Here is a 20,699-nt window from a genome sequence, read left to right as displayed (position 1 = left end):
AAAATAGCTCTGCGCATTTTTTATAAGCTTCTGTTTAAAATATTTTTGTCCAAACTTAAGCTGAGTAAGGACAAATCCCAAAATTGTTGTGGTCATTTTAAAATCGTTTCTGACAGCGGAAGTAAAAAGAAAGAATCCTGTATGTTGTTGGAACATTTATTTAAAATTTTTTTGTCTTATGGTTTATATTACCTCTGATTTTTTTTCTAACTATTAAAACAGTTTAACTTTATGTTAAAGTTAAAAAGCAGGGACTTCCATGGTGGTCCAGTGGTTAAGACTCCATGCTCCCAGTGCAGGGGACCCGGGTTCGATCCCTGGTCAGGGAACTAGATCCTACATGCTGCAACTAAAAAAAATAGATCCCATGTACAGCAACTAAGACCCAGTGCAGCCAAATAAATAAATAAATAATTTAAAATAAATAAAAACACCTGCAAATCAAGCTTTTGGGGGGGAGGGGTACTCGTTGCCCAACTACATACACCCTTTCTTTACTGTTTGTAGTTTTAAGTATTGAAAACCAATCTCTGAAAAATCCTATTTTGAGTGGCTTACTGATATTTTTTCTTCAGTATTTGTTAAGAATTCAAGCTGCTTAGAGACAGACATGTTCCCTACCTTAGGCAAATATACTTTTTACATTGTGACCCACTGTGGTACATCATGGCAAAATCTAAAACTTGAAAGCTCAAGATGGTAGTGAATCCCTGGGAATCTTTTCTTGCAGAACTTCTGCCAAGTTCTCCATATGAATTAAGAACTACAGATTGAGAGGTAAAATCATGGAATATGGTGAACATTTTGAAATGTTCTACAAGGAATATATTGCACATGCAAGTGACCTTGGCATCTTGATATTAGTAGCACATTATTTACGTAAGTACAGGCATATCTCATTTTACTGCACTTCACTTTATTGTACTTGGCAGATAATGGGTTTTTTACAAATTGAAGGTTTGTGGCACCCTGCGTTAAGTCTATCAGTGCCATTTTTCTAGCAGCATTTTCTCACTTCGTGTCTCGGTGTCACATTTTGGTAATTCTCACAATATTTTTAACTTTATTATTATATTTCTTACGATGATCAATGATCTTTGATGTTACTGGTACTATAGGCTCAGATGATAGCATTTTTTAGCAATAATGTATTTTTAAATTAAGGTATGTACATTGCTTTTTTAGACATAATACTGTTGCATACTTAACAGACTACAGTATAGTGTAAACATAACTTTTACATGCACTGGGAAACCAAAAATTTCATGTGACTTGCTTCATTATATTTGCTTTACTGCAGTGGCCTGAAACCAAACCCACAATGTTTCCGAGGTATACCTGTATGTATTTGCTAATGAACTTGATGAGGTGACTTGAAATAATATCAGCTTATTACTAAAGGTACAAATATACATTTATCACAATTCTAGAATCAAAATTACAACATGTTCTAACAATTTTTTTTCTGTTTAATGATTTTATTATCAAAATATGCCCAAGACAAAATTGTTACTACAGAACTATTAAATATTTGGAGCTATAGGGTCATTGTAGGTTTTTAAGAAGTCTGGAGGCAGAACGTCTACTTCAGGATAAAGGTAGAAATGCTGTTTGAGCTCTATTCAAGCTATTTGTAGTAAATAAATAACCTTTGAAATGTTAGTTTCTAGGGAAACGGACCGTTATCTCTCAGGCATGTTAAATGTTCAGGCTTTGCTTAACAAGATATTCAGGGTGTATTGCTCTGTTAACAACTGGTTCAGATAAGTCAATTCCCCATGCCCCCAAGAACATATAGTTAAGAGTATAAAAGTCCCTTAACAAGATATTCAGGGTGTATTGCTCTATTAACAACTAGTTCAGGTAAGTCAATTCCCCATGCCCCCAAGAACGTATAGTTAAGAGTATAAAAGTCCAAAGGGCACACTGGGTTATTTGAAGGGTTCACATAAGCAAAAACAAAAGAGAAAGGAAGAGAGTCTGTGGTTTCGGCTCATGGTAAAAGATAAATTTAACTGTTGTGAAAGTATTCCTGAATCATCTATACTGATACTAAGTCTACAGTTTCCAATATCTTCCTGTGTATACGCTAGAAAACATCAATCCTGGACTGAAAACTAAAGAGCCCTCATTCTCAGGGTCCTATAGCTGTAACCAGAAATTCTGTTTAATATTGTTTGAGGTGTTTTTTTTCTTTCAGAGCGACCCACCAGCACTGTTTCAGGAATGACCTTTTGTGAAGGTAAAAGGTTGATGTTTTAAAAACTTCCTTACTTTGCCACTCTCTACTACAGAGAAAAAAAAATCTTAGTGATACATTTCAACAGTCCCCAAACCATGTAGCGTCTTATAGGCTTGCATTCAGAATGCCTGAGTTTGTCTTGATTCTGCTTTTGTTGTTTCTTGAGTAAATCTACTTTTAACTAAAGTCAACAATCTTCCTCCACAAAAACCACCTGGTCCTTAATAGTGTTCCTTGTCACTGTGAATGGCACTACCATCCATTCAGTTGTGCCAGCCACAAACTCTTCCTTGTAACCAGTCAGCAAAAACTGTTGGTCTTCTGTATTTACTGTCATATATGTCCATTTTTGCCTCTATTGGCCTGACCTTAGTCTAAATTAGCACTATGCAATGCTATAAAGGTGATTAGGGTAGAAGAACCTTATCTGGGTGGACCACTGCAATATCCTCCTAACTTCGTCTCTCTACTTTCAGTATGTTCTTTACTTGGTAGCTTAAAACCCTTTATGGCTGCTTCTTGCTCTAAAGATAGATACCAAAAGTCTTAGATGATTTGTCCTCTGCCTACTTCTCCACAAGCCCCAGAATGGGCCTTTCTCCTGTGTTCTCCTAGCCTCCTAGGCATTTGAGTTCTTTGAAAGTCCCACGGTTATTCTTCCCTTAAGGCCTCCCCCTACTTACCATGTATACCCTTGCCTCAGATCAGGGCCCCTTGTTATATACTCTTATTGTTATATATTCTTATTGTAACACTATATGGGGACTTCATAGTGTTTTTTGTAGTTTATAATTGATTGCCTCTGCTACCAAATGACTCCATAAGGGCAGAAATTTGGTCTGTTTTGCATACAGTTCCAATGCAACACTTAGCATGTAGTAAGGCACTGTAATATTTTTCGTATAGACTTCTTGTAACATACCAGAAATTACACATCTTAGCTTTAGTGTGAGTTTTGCAAATAATTTAAATGAAGTTATAACATTTTAATTACTTGGAACTTTTTTCACATTAGTAGAAGTAGTTTGGCGTCACTGGATTAGGATTCTTGTACTCCTAGTTTTGCCACCTTCTTGCTTGTGACTTCAGACAAATCATTGAACCACTTCGAAGTCTCAATTTGCTCATTTGTACGTGAACTCAACCGTAACCATATCTTCCTAACCAGCTTCGTGAACCTCCAAGGAAACTGCAAAAAACACTTTGAAATTTTTAAAATACAAATGTGAGGGATGATTAATATAATACCTATGTTCTCTAGAAGAGTCAAATCCAGAATAAACCAAGGCTTGCAAGAGAAAAAAGATGCTTAATGGCAACAACAAATACGTTTCTAGCAAGAGCAAGGATGGAAAAGATACAAAGGGTAAAGTATTTAGTACTCAAGCTTTATCTCCCTTCTGTCCCAAACTACCCCCACTAAAAAGATATCAGCTTGAAGGATCTTCAGGCTCTAAAATGTAAAATAACATGATGGAGTTAAAATCTGAGAGACAGTTAACTGATTTAAAGGAGTCTCAAGTCTCCACACCCAAACGAATTACATCCTGGGTGCTGAAAAAACTTGCAGATACGAATTCAGAAACACTGTAAAAATGAAGGGTTCTGAAAGAGTGGAAATTACAACTTGCCCAGTTTTTAAAGTTTAAAAAACTTATGTCCTAGGAGCTACTAACAAATTTACTTGACTCTAGGAACAAGATCCTCAGAAGCCAGGATAAAGCACTATGCGTTCAATAAACGAATTGATTATCTACCCTAGTAATGAGATACAAACCTTTGACCTTAAGCCCTCGGTCTACTGAGAAACATTTGTATAAACAGTTTGATAAGCCCTCTAAAGTGGTATGAGTGACAATGCAGTGCATATACAAGAGGGAATAGCTGATACCAAGCTCATATTTTATTTTCACAGCATTGATAAACTGATCACGGAAATCCACATTCAGCAGGTTATTTAAGGTTTCATAATTCATGCTTGAATTAATTTAAAAAACCAATAGTAAGTGCCATACTGTGTGCCAAGGACAAAGAAATAAATATGAATCCTGCCCTCAAAGTACTTTCTGGTGAGAGGGACAGACTAAAAATTCTAACAGTTATTCTAACAGTTACAGGGTAATATATGAAGTACTACGATGGAAAGAAGCAAAGGGTGGCTTGGGAGCACTGGAGAAGGGTACTTAGGTCTAATGAAGAGATAGGTGATTTGTCAGGAAAGGATTTCTTACAAGGGAACACTAGAAGTGAGACTTAAAGGATACTTGGGGGTTACTACATAAAGAGAATAAAAGGCATTCCACACAGGAAGAACAGTAGGGGAGAAGACCCATGAATAACATGAAGGATTTGGGAAACAAGCAGTTCAGACTGACTAAAACGGAGGCACCATGGTGGGACATGGCAGAAGTCTAGGCTAGAGAGGAGTTGGACCACGAAAAAACTGTCTTTTGAGTGCCACCTTAAAGAAAGTGAACTTTATCCCTTAGAAGGGAAGTGTTTTAGTAGTTGGGATGATTCATAATTGGTTGAACAATTATACCCAAAAAGGCTTGATTGGTGGAGCTATGTCAACTTGGAGGGATGTCTCTAATGTTATGCTACAGAACCTTGGCTGGACCCAATTGTACTCAACAATTTACCTATAAAATTAATGTAGGGCTTCCCTGGTGGCACAGTGGTTGAGAGTCCGCCTGCCGATGCAGGGGACACGGGTTCGTGCCCGGGTCCAGGAAGATCCCACATGCCGCGGAGCAGCTAGGCCCGTGAGCCATGGCCGCTGAGCCTGCGCGTCCGGAGCCTGTGCTCCGCAACGGGAGAGGCCACAACAGTGAGAGGCCCAAGTACCACAAAAAAAAAAAAAAAAAAATTAATGCAGATATGATATGTTTAGCCAAAGCAGATAGCCGGTATAAAAGAAGAGTCCAAAGGTTCTTGACAGGCAGAAACAATTGAAGAAATTTTGTAAAATAGACACACTGTTGAGGATAATTATAAAAAGAGTTCCATGTTGAGAAAACTGGAGCTAGATATCTCCTGAGATCCCTTTACTTTTGAAATTCCGTGATTCTATTTCCAAAGAACATTGGTGCTCCTTTAAATACCTAAGTCTTCTAATTTGTTGAAGCTCATTTACTGGGCAATAATTTACATAAAAGCACCTAGAGTACCTGAAACACAGTAGATACTGTTTTTTTCTCTTTTTTTGTTTCTCTTTTTCTTTCTTCCCTTAGTCTGATTGAAAAATAGTTAAAGTAGGAAAGAATAAATCAAAGTAAGCCAGTCATGGTTGAGAGTCCGCCTGCCGATGCAGGGGACACGGGTTCGTGCCCCGGTCCGGGAAGATCCCACATGCCGCAGAGTGGCTGGGCCCGTGAGCCATGGCCGCTGAGCCTGCGCGTCCGGAGCCTGTGCTCCGCAAGGTAAGCCAGTCAGAGGTGAATGTTCACTTCATCCAGGACTTAAAGTATAGGAACTTTATAACATGTTTCATCAAATCTAAGACACCAGTAATTGCAAAACATTTTATGTACCACTAAGAAAAAAAAATGCTGTCAAGTACAGCTTAACACCTAGTAATTGTAAGATGTCCCAGTTTCAGAGATGTTAAAATGTGAAAAAAAGTCATCATAGAATTGATGAAACATGTCTTTTCATGAGGAGAAAAGGTAATGAGCCTCAGTACAACATTGGTCTTAAAAAGGGATTATTTCCTCAAACATTTAATAACAAAAAGGTATGCCATAATTATATAAGATACTCTTGATAATCCTTTGATAAGATACTCCTTTGATAATCAAAGGCTAATTTCTAGCATTATTTACCATTCTAGAAGTTCCCGAATCTGCCTTAAGTAAACATCTGATCTGCCAAGTCTTTAAAAATTGGTTTTAGTATAGTTAGGGAGTAGGCTTCAGAGGAAGCCAATCTAAAACTCAAAAGCTCATGAATAAATCTTTTTTCACTAGGATTTCTGAGTTCTATAGAATGATTACAAAAATGATTTCACTGGCAAACATTACAATGTAGATTTGAAAGACTTTTGTTGACTAAGTGGATATGAGGCGGAGAGGTTGGAGTCTAGGATGACTTCCAGGTTTCTAGCTTGAGCAACTCTGGGTGTTAGAAATATTCACTGAGATAAAAATTGGAAGAGAAAGGTACTTGGAGGAAGATAAGTATCAATACTCATCACCATTACACTCTAGATATCTCATTCAGGGAGGATATGATTTGCTATTCTCTACAGATCAAGATGGATGTACATGTTGTATCTCCATTAGTGATTACAGGATCATAAACAGAATTGGAAGAGATCTTAAAAATCACTTAGTTCGGGGCTTCCCTGGTGGCGCAGTGGTTGAGTCCACCTGCTGATGCAGGGGACACGGGTTCGTGCCCCGGTCTGGGAGGATCCCGCATGCTGCGGAGCGGCTGGGCCCGTGAGCCATGGCCACTGGGCCTGCGCGTCCGGAGCCTGTGCTCCGCGTCGGGAGAGGCCACTGCAGTGAGAGGCCCACGTACTGCAAAAAAAAAAAAAAATCACTTAGTTCATATCCACCTCCTCCTCTTATTCATCCCCCAAACCAGTGTTTGAATTCCCTTCACTCTTGTGAAATGATCATCCAGGGAGAATGAAATTGCTTAACCTCTCACTCTCGATTCCCACAACTGTAAAATGGAAATAATATTACCTACCTCAGAGAATTAAATCAGATAACAGATACAAAGCACTAGCGCCTAGCAAGTGTTCAGTAAGTAGGTCCTTAATAGATTATCAGCCTAAAAAGTGACAATATTGTACAGTTTGTAACCCATTGTGAAATTGATTGTGAAATCAATTTTAGTGTGCAGTGACCAGCAATTTAAAGAAGTGAAATAGAATACATGACATGTAATATGTGTATTATGTCATAAAACATTTGTTTCCCTGTAAATGTGGATATACATGTATATCTGTGCTCTGGGTCACAATGTGAAATGTATTACTGTGGGCCAGGTGGAAAAAAGTTTGAGAAACACTGTAACACACATTAGTTCTTTTCTTCCTTTGCTGATTTTTCGTGTTGAAAGCAGACCTTATTTTTAGAGAGATTATCCCTTTGTCAAAGCTTTAGAAACTATTAAGTACTGTATCTCTGTAAAATGTTTTTGTTTCGGCTCCCCGCATAATATCTGCTGAATAGAAGGTGTTAAATACACATTGGTTGAATCAGGAACCAGAAATAATATGAAAATATATAGAGACTAGAGGTTCTCAGTCTACTGGGTGATCAAAACTCCTTTGAGAAGTTGTTGCAAGTTTTGGACCCTCTTTCCAGAAGAACTGTCAAACACTCACAATTTTGCACGGATTCTAGAGAATTCCTTAAACTCCATCCATCGTCCTCTAAGGATCTATGATTCCTGAGAACCCGAAATGAAGACGTTTAATTTTAATTGATGACTGTGTGTTGAGGTCGAGAGCAGAAGAAGGCTTGGGATTAGATTGCTTTTTAAATTCTCCAACAAATCCTAGGATTATAAAACTGGTGCTGAAAGGGCACCACAGTTGTATAGGCAGAGATGGAAAGAAATGTGTACAGTCTGGTTCTATTAGTGTTCTGGTCAAAGAATAGTGGGGGCAACTTTAACTTTTTTTTTTTTAATTATTTATTTTTGGCTGCCTTGGGTCTTCGTTGCTTCTTGCGGGCTTTCTCTAGTTGCGGTGAGTGGGGGCTATTCTTCGTTGCGGTGCGCTGGCTTCTCATTGCGGTGGCTTCTCTTGTTGCGGAGCACGGGCTCTAGGCGCGGGGGCTTCGGTAGTTGTGGCTCTCGGGCTCTAGAGCTCAGGCTCAGTAGTTGTGGCGCACGGGGCTTAGTTGCTCCGCGGCATGTGGGATCTTCCCATACCAGGGCTCGAACCCGTGTCCTCTGCATTGGCAGGCGGATTGTTAACCACTGCGCCACCAGGGAAGTCCCAATTTTAACATTTCTTTTACACACGTTGTCATTTGAATGCCACGGTAGTCCTGTGATGATGAAACTGCAGTTCGGAGGGCCTTAATGATTTATCTAAAAGGATTCAGCTGGTATGCTCTGGAAAAGAGACTGCAAACAGCACGATCCTACAACTCCCAGGGGGAAGTTGGGTAGAGCACACAGAGAAGGCGGAAGTGGGTGGAGCCGCCCATGCGTGCCGTTGCATCATCGCCGACGTCTCCGGTTTTCCTTTCGCAGCAACCCTTCTTTTCAGTCCAGTACGGTGGCCGACGGGAGCCAGGCGCTGGGGATGAATGAAGGTTCTCTGTGCAGGTTGAAGCAGTCTCCTCCGCTTTCCCCTCCCTTCAGCCCGGGCTGTGCCTTTGTGCGGTGTCCTCATCGAGCCCCCATCGCACCGCTGCCCTGATTGGTCCCGGCGACTGGGTTTTTGCTGCCCAGGTCGACTCAGGGCACAGGCAGGGCTGGGGAATCCGGATTATCGCCTAGGCCCAACTTTGGACAGCGCTCTAGATTTCTACCGCGTCCCGCCTCTAGTGCCGCCTCTAGGGCGCCGAATCCCCGTGGGGTACCGGGAGGTTGGAGGGTAGATTTTAAGGTATGAAGCTTTCACTTCTCAGGCGTCAGAGCGTTTCGGGGTCCATGTCCGCAACCTGCCCGACTTTTCTCAGCCAGAGGGATTGGTTGGTTCTCGTTACGCCCGGGGCCAGACCTATGAGCACACATGTCTTGGCGCCTCGGCTCTATCAGCCCGCCCCTCTGTTAAAAGGCCAGCTCCTTTTGCTTAAAAGCAAAACGTTTCTGCCCAGCCCTCTGTTACCCACGTTTCTGCTAGTCTGTGGGTCTCAAAGGGGATGGCTTTGGCGACCTGCTACTTGCTTTTTCTGTTTCTGATTGCTCTTGAAGACAGAGAAGTGCCCAAGTGGGACTCAGCTTTCTCCCACAGCTAATTGCACCTACACAGCTGGTTTTTTGTTTGTTTGTTACTAGTAACACAGGGGATATAGGATAGTGTTAAGGTCTCCAGGGCGTTATAACTGTCATAACTTCTGGCTAGTGAGGCGATTTACCAGTGCTTCCACCGACTCGTGGAGGGTGGGAAAGAGAAGCTTAACGGTTCTTCACATATGTTGGGTAGGCGTGTGAAAATAAAGAGGTACAAAAGGTGAGCGTCCTTAACTATGCTGTCCTTTTACTTGCATTGTGGCACTCATAGGACTGGTACAGTGGAGAAATTACTGGACTGGGATTTAGTAGATGAGGGTTCAGCCTTGGATTTTGCCACTGACTAGTAATACTCCTCTGGGCCTGTTACTTAATCTCTCTGGGTTTCATATTCCTTCTTTGCAAAATGGGAGTATTAGAACAGAAGGTCCCTAAGTCTGAAAGAGGCATTAATATACTCTGTTTTCTTTCTCATTTTCCAGGTGGCAGTAGAAGCATAGGGAGCCTTTAATTGTGCCAGGAATATTGCCAACATCAGGGCCTATTAAAGATAAACCACGTTTTTCAGAGGTTTTAAAAAGAGGGGAACTCATACATGTGGAGTTATACCCCTACTTTTTTTTTTTAACCACTAGGATCAACAGTGATAATGACCGAGTGTACAAGCCTTCAGTTTGTCAGTCCTTTTGCTTTTGAGGCAATGCAGAAGGTGGACGTTGTTCGTTTGGCATCTTTAAGTGACCCAGAATTAAGACTTCTCCTGCCCTGCCTGGTGCGGATGGCACTTTGTGCTCCTGCTGACCAGAGCCAAAGCTGGGCTCAGGATAAAAAACTCATCCTTCGTCTTCTCTCTGGAGTGGAAGCTGTCAATTCCATTGTTGCTTTGTTGTCTGTGGACTTTCATGCTTTAGAACAGGATGCCAGCAAAGAACAGCAGCTTAGGTAATGTAATACTATATAATATGTGGATTGATTGGTATTTATTTCGATTTGCGTGAAAAGAGGGAATCAGATTTTTTTGGAGATTTTAGGGCTTCTTATTGCAGTGCGCTCTTCCAAAAAAGAGAAGATTGGGAATCTGAACTTTGGAGAGCATTTTTTTTTTTTTTTTTTGCGGTACGCGGGCCTCTCACTGTTGTGGCCTCTCCCGTTGCGGAGCACAGGCTCCGGACGCGCAGGCTCAGCGGCCATGGCTTACGGGCCCAGCAGCTCCGTGGCTTGTGGGATCTTACCGGACCGGGGCACGAACCCGTGTCCCCTGCATCGGCAGGCGGACTCTCAACCACTGCGCCACCAGGGAAGCCCTGGAGAGCATTTTTTAAAGTTATTTTTTATTTATAATTAAAATTCTAGGGTCTTTTGTATTTTTATTTTTTGTGGTATGCGGGCCTCTCACTGTTGTGGCCTCTCCCGTTGCGGCCTCTCCCGTTGCGGAGCACAGGCTCCAGACGCGCAGGCTCAGCGCCCATGGCTCACGGGCCTAGCCGCTCCGCAGCATGTGGGATCTTTCTAAGCCGGGGCATGAACCCGTGTCCCCTGCATTGGCAGGCGGACTCCCAATCACTGCGCCACCGGGGAAGGCCTCTAGGGTCTTTTGAATTCCATATTGTAAAATGTTGTGCTGAGAACTTTGGCTATATACACTGTTGTGCTCAGGCTAAACTGATTAGGCTAATTACTCTCAGTGGGAAGGGGGTAGGGTAAGTTCCCCTGGAGTAGAAGGATTTATTGGAATCTCCTGAGGGGCTTTTATTTTTATTTATTTATTTATTTTTTTTTTGGCTCTGCCACACAGCATGCAGGATCTTAGTTCCCTGACCAGGGATCTTAGTTCCCCAACCAGGGATGGAACCCCCACCCCCTGCAGTAGAAGTGCGGAGTCTTAACCATTGGACCTCCAGGGAAGTCCTGTAGGAGGCTTGTTAAGCTTGTACTGAGTCCCCCAAATTCTGGACATTTGTTTTGTCCTTCCTCCCCCATTGTGGATCCAGTAGTGAGCCACTGTTGTTAATGGAAGTGGGTGTTAACTGTCAGTTGTAATGGAGTCTTTACACAGGTTGTGAATCTCTGAAATAGAAAAACAAAATATTTCAGAAGTAATACACTCATGAAATATATGAAAAGAATTCATATATTCTTTTGTAGATTATTTCTGTAAAAGGTCATTTTTATGCTTTTATTTCTGTGCCAGTGTTCTCATAATTGTTTTACACGTTTGTACTTTATTAGGCATAAACTTGGAGGAGGCAGTGGAGAGAGCATCCTGGTATCACAGCTGCAGCATGGACTGACTTTAGAGTTTGAACACAGTGATTCACCTCGTCGATTGCGTCTTGTGCTTAGTGAACTTTTGGCAATTATGAACAAGGTGCGTCTATTTTAATCACAGCTCAAAATATGCATGACTTGATGTCTACACATAGAAGGTAGAAACAGGCAAGAAGGCAGGCAGGTTGCATCCTCTCGTACACATATTTCTATTTGTTCTGTAAGTGTCTTCCTTTCAAAGGCTTGAAAGGATATTAAATGCCTGCTTTTAAAGGCTGTTTCTAATTACTGTTTTCTCTAATTTATGCCTATTCTGCATTCTCTATCATAAGGTTTTTTTCTGTATGGAGTCCATTCAACGGCTTCTTGATATTTAGAAAGATATATAGCTCAAGAGTTGTATAAATGACAAAATTTGAAAATATCTCTATAGGATATAATTTCTCCCATAAAGTGTTGTGAAATATGTACGTGATTCCTAAAAAATGTGTGAGATTCCTTTAGATACTGATTGAATTATGTGCCTCATACGTAACGGTGACTGGGGAGTATCAAAGCTGAATTGAACGTGGGATATTTGGCTAGCTTCACTCACTAGGTGGCTGAATTGTTCCTGTATACTAAAGAAGGCTATTCAACCTCTCATCTCAGAAAAATGATAGGTTACTTTCTTTCTTTCTTTCTTTTATTTAAAAAATTTTTTTAAAAAAATTTTATTTATTTATTTTTGGTTGCATTGGGTCTTCGTTGCTGCACGGGCTTTCTCTAGTTGCGGCGATCGGGGGCTACTCTTCCCTGCAGTGTGTGGGCTTCTCATTGCGGTGGCTTCTCTTGCTGCAGAGCATGGGCTCTAGGCATGTGGGCTCAGTAGTTGTGGCACGCAGGCTTCAGTAGTTGTGGCTCATGGGCTCTAGAGCGCAGGCTTAGTAGTTGTGGCACGTGGGCTTAGTTGCTCTGCGGCATGTGGGATCTTCCCAGAGCAGGGCTCGAACCCGTGTCCCCTGCATTGGCAGGCAGATTCTTAACCACTGCGCCACCAGGGAAGTCCCTATTTATTTATTTTTATTGAAGATTTGCAATGTTATATTAGTTTTGGGTGTACATAGGTTACTTTAGGTCATGGACTTTTGGGTGATAATGGTTAATTGAAACTCTGAATTTTAAATTGGTGAATGTTAGGAGTTAGCATACAGAGAACTAAATTGGATCTTCATATTAAGATGTCTTATATAAGATTGGGCCCAGAGTTTGAGAAGCAAATGTTTTGTACTTTGAGAATCTCAAGGTCAGTTAATTTATAATAAATAAAGTTTAGTTTTATCAATTGTGGACCAAAAAAACCTAAATTCTGTTTCCAAAGAAAATGCTGATGGGGGGGGCGGATTTAGTTAGTTCTAGATAGTTTTTAAGATGTGTTACAAATCTTAATTTTTTTTTCTATTACAAAGTTATTTACTTCAGCTCTTTTCTACTATACTGATAGTCTTTAATTTTTTCTTTTTCTTTTATTTTTGATTTTTCTTATTTTTTTGGTCACACCATGTGGCTTGCAGGCTCTTAGTTCCCTGACCAGGGATCGAACCCGGGCCATCAGCAGTGAAAGCACAGAGTCCTTACCACTGAACTGCCGGGGAATTCTTGACAGTCTTTAATTTTAACTAATATTTTCCTACATCTTTTTCTTAATACTGTACTTGATGCCTCTAATGAAATAAGTGACCTGCCTCCTCTGAGCGGTTTCCAGTTTTTCAGTTCAGCACCCTTCAGCATATGGGAGATGTAGCAATGAAACTTCTGTAGGAAATTTTCAGAAAAGCTGGTTGGTACTTTTGATGACCTAAATTTTTATTCTTTGTTTTTCCCACACTTCATTTAGAACATGAATTTATAGCTGTTACACTGCTTTAAGTTTATAGTTTTTTAGCTTTTTTTTGAACTACAACTTATGTAGGTAGCATTCTTAGTTCATTTCTTTGGCTTGTCTTATCTTTAATTCCAGATGTCTCCAAATATTTGTATAGATATAAATTATCAAGACTCATTGCGTGTCTGGAATAACAATGTGACTTGACTAATTGTGGTTAAATTGGTACGTTCATCCAGTACTGCATATTCTACTGTAGTATATTAATGACTTATTAAGAGACATGGTCTGTAAGCTCAAAAAATAATTACAAAAATAGTAAGGGGTCTAATTCATTACCTGAAATTAAGAGAGTTCATCATTTCTTTTTTCTTTCTTTTTTTTAAAGGTATCTGAGTCCAGTGGAGAATTTTTTTTCAAGTCATCTGAGCTATTTGAGAGTCCAGTCTATTTGGAGGAAGCTGCAGATGTACTTTGTATTTTACAAGCAGGTACTATAATGAGTGCTAAGATAAATTTCAGATATAGTTTCTTGTTAAATGATACTGTGTAACTTCTTAACCTGGAGTGTTGTGCTATTTTAAGGTTCACCTAATTAAGAATGTACCTTAAAAGTTTAGGTCAAAAATGACTAATAGTAGGACAATGATTAAGTAAATTATATTATTTCCATAGTATAGCATACTGTGCAGCCATTAAAGTGGTGTATTTGAAGAAATTTAATAATTTTGGAAAATGTTCACAATATGTTAAATGAAAAAAGCAAGTGGCAAAATGGTAAGTAGAATATAATCCCAGTTTTGTTAAAAGTAATACCCATAGGGGGATTAAAATAAAATCTTTCAAATTACTAACTTTGAGTGATGGGATTAGAGCTGATTTTATTTATATTCTTTGCACTTTTTGTATTTTCTGGGCTCTTTATAATAGGTATGCATGATCAGAATTAAAAGATAGAGGACATAAAAATGCAGAGAAAATTTTCATGAAAGTAACTCTTTTGACCAACACTGTCCACCACAGCGATGACAGTGTTCTGTGTTGTGCTGTCTAGTACAGTAGCCACTAGCCACATGTGGTTATGGAGTACTTGAAATGTGGCTAGTGTGATTGAGGAATGAAACTATTTTTAATTTAATTTGATTTTAATTTAAATAGTCACATGTGGCTACTGGCTATCCTACTGGACAGTTCAACTCTAGACTATGAAAAGAAAGTACTTTAATTACTTTTAAAATGACATTGGTGAAATGTCAAAACATGTTTAATGTATGATACAATGAAATATCCCTCCTTAGTAGTAACACTGATTTTGTTTTCTTATAGAGCTCCCATCCCTGCTTCCTATAGTTGATGTAGCTGAAGCCTTGCTCCATGTTAGAAATGGTGCCTGGTTCTTGTGTCTGTTGGTGGCCAATGTTCCTGATAGTTTTAATGAAGGTAAATGTAATTTTAAAATGGGATATTGAAGAGATTTGCTTGGGCATGTACAGGACCTTTTTTTTTTTTTTTATAAATTTATTTATTTTTGGCTGCGTTGGGTCTTCTTTGCTGTGTGCAGGCTTTCTCTAGTTGCTGCATGTGGGGGCTACTCTTCGTTATGGTGTGTGGTCTTCTCATTGCGGTGGCTTCTCTTGTTGTGGAGCACGGGCTCTAGGCTTGCGGCCTTCAGTAGTTGTGGCACGCAGCCTCAGTAGTTGTGCCCCGCGAGCTCTAGAGCACAGGCTCAGTAGTTGTGGCACACGGGCTTAGCCGCTCCTTGGCATGTGGGATCTTACCAGACCAGGGCTCGAACCCATGTCCCCTGCATTGGCAGGCGGATTCTTAACCACTGCACCACCAGGGAAGTCCCTAGGACCTATTGTTTGAGCTAAGAAGAAACACTTATAGGGTTTTATTTGAGATTTTATTTTTTGAAAATTTATTAGTGCGTATTCATTGTAGAAATGCTGAGTTTAGAGAATTCAAAATTGTTTTGAGGTTACAGATTTAAGTACAGTGAGTATGCAGCCAAATTTTTTTTTTTTGGCCATTCGTCACCAGTGCTATAATAGGGAAGTAAAAAATACTGAAGAAATAGAATATATAATCCCTGTGTTCCGTGAACAAAGGGGAGAGAACATATATCTGTGAAATAGCCAAAGGGCAGTACGAGATATACGTAATCAGAAATACCAGCAATCAGACCTTTGTTTTTTAGCCTTATTGCTATCAGCTTGCAGAAAAGTATAGGGTAGAAATTGAGAAAAATCAACTGAAATTTTCACCACTATTTCAAACTGCTAGTGACTGAAGATTGTTGTTTGGGTCTGAGTGAAATAAAAATTACATTTATTGAGCAAGGTAATTCGTGAATTGAGAGTCATGCAGAAAAAGATGCTGGATCTGGGGCGCATAATTTCTTTTTTTTTTAAAAATAAATTTATTTATTTATTTTTATTTGTTTATTTTTGGCTGCCCTGGGTCTCTGTTGCTGTGCGCGGGCTTTCTCTAGTTGCAGCGAGTGGAGGCTACTCTTTGTTGCAGTGCGCGGGCTTCTCATTGTGGTGTCTTCTCTTGTTGCGGAGCACAGGCTCTAGGCACGTGGGCTTCAGTAGTTGGGGCACGCAGGCTCAGTAGTTGTGGCTTGCGGGCTCTAGAATGCAGGCTCGGTAGTTGTGGCACACGGGCGCAGTTGCTCCGCGGCATGTGGGATCTTCCGGGACCAGGGCTTGAACCCCTGTTCCCTGCATTGGCAGGCAGATTCTTAACCGCTGTGCCACCAGGGAAGCCCTGGGGGGCATAATTTCTAACCTTGTCACTCACTCTTTGTGTGATCTCCATCAAGATACTTAACTTCTCATTTGAAAAATGGAGGTATTGATAATATTTCCCTTTTGTTTCTAAGAGATTTACTGAATATTACACGATAGGTTTAGGTTGACCTTTCAGCTCTTTAAAGATGTCATTCTGTTGTCTTTGGTAATTTTTATCTTTATTCCTTTGTACAGGTTCCTTTTTTTCCTCTGGCTACTTTTATTTGTTTATTTTTTTTTTATCCCTTCTGGCTACCTTTAAGATTTTCTCTTTATCACTGGTTTTCAGAGATTTGATTATGATGTGTCTTGGTATGATTTTCTTAGTGTTTATCCTTCTTGGGGTTTATTGAACTTCCGGGTTTTTAGTTTTCATCAAGTTTGGAAAAATTTCTTCAAATATATATATTTGTCTTTCATTCTCTTTTTCTGAGACATTACAAGTATGTTTGACTATTTGATGTTCCACAGGTCACAGTTCATTTTTTTGAGTCTCTTTTCACTCTTGGCTTTATTTTGATCAGTTTCTATTGCTATGTTTTCAAGTTTCCTGATCCTTTTCTTCTGTAGTGTCTAATCTGCATAAATGAGCGATTCTCAAGACTGAAAAAATTGTTTCTGATATCCTACTTACAAAGCTTAAGGTAATAGAGGCTATTAAATGTTCAGTTTGTAGGGGCCTGATCAAAAATGGAGAACGACAAGATGAAGAGAGTCTTGGAGGAAGGCGGAGGACGGATGCCTTACGCTTCTTATGTAAAATGAATCCTTCTCAGGCCCTGAAGGTCCGAGGCATGGTGGTAAGAGATCTTATTATTTTTCTGAGATAAAAGCCTTTATATTAGGACCAGGAACTCTTCTCAAGATGGTTTTAGAATATTATAGAGATTTGGAATTATAGTTATAGACTATTACCTTCTTCTCTGGGTTTTTATGTTTTGTGTTATGTCCTCCCCTAAACTTTAGATGCTTTAGATTCTGGCTCATCCTGGCCCTTTTCCTTATGATACTGAATTCAGTTTGTTTTCTTTGCTCTGTTAGGTGGAAGAATGTCACTTGCCAGGTCTTGGAGTGGCTTTGACCTTGGATCATACTAAAAATGAAGCTAGTGAAGATGGAGTGAGTGACTTGGTTTGTTTTGTTAGTGGTTTACTTCTTGGAACAAATGCGAAAGTCCGGACTTGGTTTGGAACTTTTATCCGAAATGGACAGCAGGTGAGGGAGAAATACGTGTATAGACCAAGGATCAGGCTATTTTAGTAGTTAGTAAGAGAGGAAGAAACACTTTTAGAATGATGTCATTAAGTCCGTGGTTCTCAAACTTCTTAGTCTCAGGACCTCCTAACATTTAAAATAAATCATTGAGAACTCCAAAGAGCTTTTGTATGGGCTTTTTTTTTTTTTTTTAATTTAATTAATTTATTTTTGGCTGTGTTGGGTCTTTGTTGCTGCATGCAGGCTTTCTCTAGTTGCGGCGAGCGGGGGCTACTCTTCGCTGTGGTGTCTGGGCTTCTCATTGCTTTGGCTTCTCTTGCTGCACAGCATGGGCTCTAGGTGCATGGGCTTCAGTAGTTGTGGCACGTGGGCTCAGTAGTTGTGGCTTGAAGGCTCTAGACTGCAGGCTCAGTAGTTGTGGCGCACAGGCTTAATTGTTCCACAGCATGTGGGATCTTCCCAGACCAGGGCTCGAACCCGTGTCCCCTGCATTGGCAGGCGGATTCTTAACCACTGCGCCACCAGGGAAGTCCCTGTATAGGATTTTATCTATTGATATTTACCATACTAGAAATGAAAACTGCAGTTTTTGAAATATTTATTTATAATTCATTGAAAAATAACAATAATAATCTCATTAAATGTGACTATAACATACTTTTTTAATGAAAAATAACCGTATTTTCCAAAACAAAAATTTACTGAAAAGAGTGGTATCATTGTGCGTTTTTGCAAGTCTCTTTAATGTCTGGCCTTTGGAAAAACTGCACTGTATACTTGTGGGAAAATGAGTGAAAAAGATCTGTAATGTTAAGGAAATATTTTTGACCTTCTGGACCCCCAAAAGAATATTGGTAATCTCCAGGTTTCTGGGTCAGCCACGTGAGAACTGCTACGTGAGGTTGCTACATTAGGTCATCAATACAAGTTGTTATTGTAGTCTGTAATTTTAATATGTGTGTGTATATTATTATTATTATTATATTATTGTGGTAAAATATACATAATGTAAAATTTACCATTTGAATCATTTTTAAGTGTACAGTTCAGTGACATTAAGTACATTTACAGTGTTGTGCAACCAACATCACTATTCATTTTGAGAACTTTTTCATCATCCCAAACAGAAACTCTGTACCCATTAAACAATAATTTCCCATTCCTCCTTCCTCCCAGCGCCTAGTAATCTCTTTTCTACTTTCTGTTTCTATGAATTTGCCCATTCTAGGTACCTCGTATAAGTGGTATTTCTCTTTTTGAGTTTGGCTTATTTTCCTTAGCATAATGTTTATTTTATTTTTGGCTGCATTGGGTCTTTTTTGCTGTGCGTGGGCTTCCTTTAGTTGCGGCAAGCGGGGGCTACTCTTCCTTGTGGTGTGCGGGCTTCTCATTGTGGTGGCTTCTCCTGTTGCAGAGCATAGGCTCTAGGTGCGCGGGCTTCAGTAGTTGCAGCGTGTGGGCTTAGTTGCTCCATGGCATGTGGGATCTTCCCGGACCAGGGCTCGAACCCGTGTCCCCTGCTTTGGCAGGGGGATTCTTAATCACCGCACCTCCAGGGAAGTCCCTAGCATTATGTTTTTAAGGTCCATGCATGTTGTGGCATGTGTCAGAATTTCCTTCCTTTCTAAGGCTAGTATTTTATTGTATGTATCTACTACGTTTATCCATCCATCTATTGATGAATATATATTATATTTTGCAACAGTTTTTAACTTGCAAAATATTGTACTTTTTCAAAAAACATCTCATGGTAACTCTGTGAATAGAGTCCTGTCCCTACGAAGAAACTAATGCAGAATGGTTTTTAACTTGTTGAGGTCAGTGAGCTTGACAGTAACATGTATACTGCTTAGACCCTTCTTCAGTCTTTTTTTTTTTTTTTTTTTTTTTTTTTGTGGTACGCAGACCTCTCACCGCTGTGGCCTCTCCCGCCGCGGAGCACAGGCTCCAGACGCACAGGCTCAGCGGCCATGGCTCACGGGCCCAGCCGCTCTGCGGCATGTGGGATCCTCCTGGACCGGGGCACGAACCCGTGTCCCCTGCATCGGCAGGTGGACTCTCAACCACTGTGCCACCAGGGAAGCCCCCAGTCTATTTTTTTTATGCCATGAATTCACCATACTTTTCTGTATCCAAGTTTTACTTTACTTCTAGCCCATTTGAAAACTAATTTTAAACTTTGCTTTTGAAAAGGAAGTGAATGTTTCTGGTATTCCTTCTATATGTCAGGCACTGTGCTAAGCACCTGGTATGATCCGCTTGTTTGTAATTGTTCTTTGTGTGCAATAAACTTTTCTTATTTGAACCTTATATCATTAATAAAACAGGCTTACCATATTTTACTTTGAAACACTCTAAAAATAATAACTAACTTTTGCCTAGTCCTTTACAGTTTAGAACTGCTTTCATATTTATTATCTTTTTTCGTTCATCTATTTAACAAATATTGAACGCTTGCTGTATGTCAGGCACAATACGTCAGGCCCTGATGAGTAAGAGATGACTGGACATTATCCCTGCCTGAAGAACTGGGGAGGGGGGGGTAGACTTGTAAACTCCTAGTTAGAGCACTCCTGGGAGTTAAATATTATTAATAAGATATTCATCTCCTTGTCATTTAAGACAAGGGGTTCAGAGAGGTTAACTTATATGCCTAAAAGTACATAATCAATTAATAGCAGAGCTTTTGTTTCCACTCAAGCCCTTGTGTCTTCACAATCTGAGCACTTTGTACATATGACTCCACTAGTCATTATGTATTTGAAAGCATCATTTACATGATGTTTTACATCTCAAATTGTTATTAATTTAGTATTTTCTGTACAACCAGTCCAAATTAGGGTGAGTAGAGTATTTGTCAAATCCACTGAATTTGCTGGATGGATTAAAATGAGATTCTGCAGTTATGATAGCCTCAGCCTCCTCAAATGGATCAGTTTCAAGTGTTTAAGTGGAGAGCTTTGTTTGAACTTCCTTCTGACTTAGTAAGTGCTCCATGCTTTCTTTCTTTTGTGGCCCATATTTTTCCCTTACAGAGAAAAAGAGAGACCAGTAGTTCTGTCCTTTGGCAAATGAGAAGGCAGCTTCTTCTGGAGTTGATGGGCATTCTTCCCACAGTAAGAAGTACCCGCATTGTGGAAGAAGCTGATGTGGAGATGGAGCCCAATGTGTCTGTGTATTCGGGGCTGAAAGAAGAGCATGTTGTGAAAGCCAGTGCACTCTTACGTCTGTACTGTGCTTTGATGGGGATCGCTGGACTCAAGTATTCAATAATTTGATATTTTACCTTTTTGTCATTTTACTTTCTTGTTTCTAATCCCAAGAAAGTGAGCCACAGGCCTTTTATTCAGAGGATTTGGGTTTTCTATTGGGCTTAGGTAGTGAGCTCGCC

General features: G+C 40.1%; 1 protein-coding gene across 8 annotated transcripts in view; it reads left to right on the top strand.

Moving 5' to 3' along the window:
- Positions 1-7,686: 7,686 nt before the first annotated feature.
- INTS2 (integrator complex subunit 2) overlaps positions 7,687-20,699 on the top strand; it is a 53,582-nt gene continuing 40,569 nt past the window's right edge. The window contains exons 1-8 of one of the 8 annotated variants that reach the window (XM_059997299.1): positions 7,687-8,523; positions 9,802-10,108; positions 11,396-11,534; positions 13,687-13,789; positions 14,625-14,738; positions 16,763-16,893; positions 17,135-17,308; positions 20,344-20,570. In XM_059997299.1, coding sequence (XP_059853282.1) covers positions 8,316-8,523; positions 9,802-10,108; positions 11,396-11,534; positions 13,687-13,789; positions 14,625-14,738; positions 16,763-16,893; positions 17,135-17,308; positions 20,344-20,570 — 1,403 coding nt within the window. In that variant the 5' untranslated portion in view covers positions 7,687-8,315. Of the gene's footprint in view, positions 8,820-9,059; positions 9,387-9,648; positions 10,109-11,395; positions 11,535-13,686; positions 13,790-14,624; positions 14,739-16,762; positions 16,894-17,134; positions 17,309-20,343; positions 20,571-20,699 lie in introns of those variants that run through there. The other 7 variants (XM_059997306.1, XM_059997300.1, XM_059997305.1 and 4 more) reach the window with 7 other exon arrangements.

The sequence above is a fragment of the Delphinus delphis genome, chromosome 19, assembly GCF_949987515.2.
Source record: "Delphinus delphis chromosome 19, mDelDel1.2, whole genome shotgun sequence".
Lineage (NCBI taxonomy): Eukaryota > Metazoa > Chordata > Mammalia > Artiodactyla > Delphinidae > Delphinus > Delphinus delphis.
Note: the sequence above shows the minus strand (reverse complement) of the source record. Positions and strands in the feature narration are given on the sequence as shown.